This window comes from Montipora foliosa, chromosome 6 (genome assembly GCF_036669935.1).
Source record: "Montipora foliosa isolate CH-2021 chromosome 6, ASM3666993v2, whole genome shotgun sequence".
NCBI classification, from domain to species: Eukaryota; Metazoa; Cnidaria; class Anthozoa; order Scleractinia; family Acroporidae; genus Montipora; species Montipora foliosa.
Window position 1 is genome coordinate 32,719,519 of NC_090874.1, and position 3,744 is coordinate 32,723,262.

Sequence of the window (3,744 nt, forward strand, 5' to 3'; positions counted from 1 at the left end):
TGATGCTCCCCCTGTCAGGTGTCAAAGAAGTGAATGTGTAAAACTGAATTCTGAAATGGAGCTAGAAGTTAAAGAACCCATGGACATAATTTTTTCTCAAGAAACAGCCACCAGTGGCTCACAATATACTCCAAGTTTAAAAAATGAAGATGGCTTCGGTACATGCAGCTCTCAGGACTCACAAGAATCTAATAGTGACAGTGCAAACGCATGCACACATAACACTTACAAAGAACGAGTTTTCATGGTTTATGAGGAGCAATTGAAAGAGTTATTAAGATTTTGTCCTAAGTGTGGCTCTCTAATAATACCTGAGAGCACTGTTGAAGTTGAAAATGAAGGCTCTCAGCTTTCTCTAAAACTAACTTGCATCAATAACTGTGAGTACCTGTGGCAATCACAGCCACCATTGGCCAATATAAAAGGTGCTGGAAATCTGCTTTTCACAGCTGGGATCTTTTTTTGTGGCATTCCCTTCTCGAAATTCGCGGCACTGTCAAAGTTGATAAATCTTAAATTCATTGGTAAGGGAACATATTTCAACATTAGAGAACAGTACATCTTTCCTGTTGTAAGAACGACATGGCAGCAGCAACAACAGGAGATTTTCAGTGAATTGAAGGACAGGGAAGGTGGTGCTGTTTTAGCTGGTGATGGACGCTGTGACAGTCCTGGACATTCTGCAAAGTATTGCACTTATACATTTTTAGATGTAACAAGCCAAAAAGTCATTGATTTCAATGTGGTATCTGTGTCTCAAGTAGCTAATTCTAATCAAATGGAGAAAAAGGGATTTGTTGACACTTTAGCAAACATTGAGGCTAATGACATTGAGGTCAAATTGATATCAACTGACAGACACACTCAAATAAAGAAGGAAATGAGAGTAAACCATGCAAACATAGATCACCAGTTTGATCCTTGGCATCTGGCTAAGACAGTCAGTAAGAAGTTATCTGCAGCATCTAAAAAGTCTGGTTGCTCAGACCTTGCACCGTGGATTCCGTCCATTGTCAACCATTTGTGGTGGTGCGTGGAGAGCTGCAATAAAGATCCAGAAGTACTGCGAGAGAAATGGTTATCAGTAATGCACCACGTGACAAACAGGCACAGTTGGCCAGGAAACAAGACTTTCCACAAGTGTGACCATCCACCACTTTCACCAGAGCAGCAGCGCAAGAAGAAGTGGCTCAAGCCTGGTAGTGCAGCACATACAGCACTTGTAAACATTGTTAAAGATAAGCTTCTCCTGAAAGACATCATCCACCTCACACAGTTTGTGCACACCACAGCTCTAGAAGTGTATCATTCAATGTACCTCAAGTACTTGCCAAAGCTGCAACACTTCACCCATGATGTCATGAAAGTTGCTACTATGTTGGCAGCACTTGACCACAACAACAACGTTAACAGACCACAGGTAAGCTTCTTGAGATTTTCCCCCTTCTGCAGTGGATAAATTAATAGATGGCTTGTGAAAGAGCAGAAATTATATTTTGTGTAACTCATACTCCAAATCAGTTAATGAATGAAAGAAAGGTTTATTAATATACATACTTTACTTCAAACTAGGCCATCATCCAAGCTGGCGAATGTCAGGGGGAGCCTAGATTTAAAATCTCCTGGAACAAGGTGTCCAAGAGATTTGGAGCTGAACCAGTCCTGGAAGAGAAGTCCTATGAATATGTTGAGGACATGCTGCAAACAGCATTTTTGTTGGCAGCATCAGGAAAGAAGCCAGCCCCTAAGCACAAAGATAGGTCTGGGGTTATGGCACCACTACAAAGGCCTAATCGGAATGACATTATTGAAGCAAGAGTCCGGTTATCTAGATTTAAGAAGAATTAGCTCCTCTGCTAGCTATAGTTTAACCTACAACTAGACTCCATGTGCAAATTTATTAATACAGGGTCACTTATAAATATATTTATTGAGTAATTTTCATTTCAGTGTGGGAAAACCAAAACCCTAAGTTCTTACCTGGCTAATCTCAAATGACAAAGATGATCCAATGAACCAATCAAGATAGAGCAACATAATATGTCAATGTTCTTTGTAAACTATCATAGACTCTTGCTTAAAATTTACAAAATCGTTTCTCTTTGTTAAAAGAAATATAATTAAGTTCCTTGAAGATACATGTTATCTGATTAAAATATTGTTTTACAGTGAAAATTTTTTATATATTTAAAAAGTCTCTCCATGCTTCATCAAGCTCACTGTCAAATGAGCTGTCATCATCATCTCCTGCTATGTATCCTGTGTACATGCCATCTGGTGCGGGAAATGTAGCTCTGATTTTTTTTACAGCACAAGATGGTATTACACGGCGAATGTTTTTACCAAGGTAGCCATGGGCCCACCAGGTAAACTGCCTGTATGCAGCATACCGCAATGACCTGAATAAGAAAATTTTCCAAAATGAGGAGAAAAATATTGTGAGCTATGTTTGCCAATAAATAAAAGCTTAATTTTAAGCTTAACTTGAGTGAAGGTACAGCAATGTGTTGACCAGATTTCATTTTTACTTTTTCTTTTGTAATGAATATCACTTATAAATATATTGCAGTAGTGTCCTGTTAATAACAGTTGTCTGAAGCATTTTCTGGAACATCATTTATCATCCTAAATAAAAATATTACTTTTGTTTATGTTGTTGAATTTGCTGGATGAGCAATCTGTCTTCTCACTAAAAAGCAACAACCGATTAAGTCGTTTGATAAACTAGATTTTTACACAAGATAACACACCTGTTAGATACTTGTTCCCTATCAGGAAGGCCGGCACTTTCACGATCGTGCAAGCTGACCAAAGCGGTCCATAGTACATCTCTGTTGAGGCACACCGCCTCAAAACTATCGTGTGAAGTAATTCAAGACAGGTCTAGGACGGAATGTCCGGGACAACAGCTAAGTTAGTTCGATCTTTCTGACGAATTTTATACTATAATGGGATCAGGCCACAAATGGTTATTTCTAACAGTACAGAAAACGTTCTCTGTACATTAAATTTCTAAAGAATCAAATGGCCTTTATGAACGAGCAATCTCAAAACAAAGAAATTAACAACAGTTTAATTCCATTACCACAGATTTATTACCACCTCATTTGTTTATACAAAAATAGCTTAAGAAACACGGCTTTTCGGGAAAAAAAAGCATCGATGACCTCTTTACATATACATTGCAGTGTACCTTCAACAATTTTGGACAAAAATGTCAGCTCTTTACAGCAAACGCATTCTTTTTCACTCGGCATTGCAACACATCGTTCACATGAGCACCAAGACGTGTTTGACCGGCGATTCTCGTTTCCTTCATTTGAAACTGAATCTTCTTCTTCTCCTTCTTCTTCTTCTGCGGCACTTTGTGGTTGTTCTTCGCTAGAAGAATACTCCGGCTCAAACTGATACGGCGAAATCTGCGACATGTTTACAATAAACACAGCATGGATCAGGTCAGCAGATTGCAGCGAGCAACCACGATACGTCATCAGCCCACAGTGCACTGCGCGCTATTCAAGATGGCGGCCGCCGGAAGTTCGAAGTGGCTGAAAGGCTGTTCTTTGAAAATCGAAAAGAAAATCAGTTCGCTAGGTAAGGCATTTTTTTTATATCAGGTCTATTAATAATCACATTTGGAACATTTTAAGCGATATTTGTAAAAACAGTGGAGGGTTCCTTTAAAGATCTTCATCCCGTACTTTGTTGCCCTTTTGGTCTTTTCCGGGATGGAATTATCCAATA

At 39.0% G+C, this 3,744-nt stretch overlaps 1 protein-coding gene across 1 annotated transcript; it reads right to left on the reverse strand.

Annotated features, from left to right (window-relative positions):
• Positions 1-2,179: 2,179 nt before the first annotated feature.
• On the reverse strand, positions 2,180-3,428 carry LOC138005422 (P2X purinoceptor 7-like). Its single transcript, XM_068851653.1, has 3 exons — positions 3,194-3,428; positions 2,762-2,831; positions 2,180-2,399 (listed from the first exon to the last, which is right to left on the reverse strand). The coding sequence occupies exons 1-3, from the start codon at positions 3,426-3,428 to the stop codon at positions 2,180-2,182; spliced, it is 525 nt and encodes a 174-aa protein (XP_068707754.1).
• Positions 3,429-3,744: the final 316 nt, after the last annotated feature.

Excerpts from the sequence above, each read along its gene's own strand:
- LOC138005422 (XM_068851653.1), bottom strand. The coding sequence starts at position 3,428 with ATGTCGCAGATTTCGCCGTATCAGTTTGAGCCGGAGTATTCTTCTAGC. Across the intron at positions 2,832-3,193 it reads TTTGTCCAAAATTGTTGAAG|AGATGTACTATGGACCGCTT; the intron begins GTACACTGCAAT and ends GTGCCTCAACAG. Across the intron at positions 2,400-2,761 it reads GCCTTCCTGATAGGGAACAA|GTCATTGCGGTATGCTGCAT; the intron begins GTATCTAACAGG and ends TTTCTTATTCAG.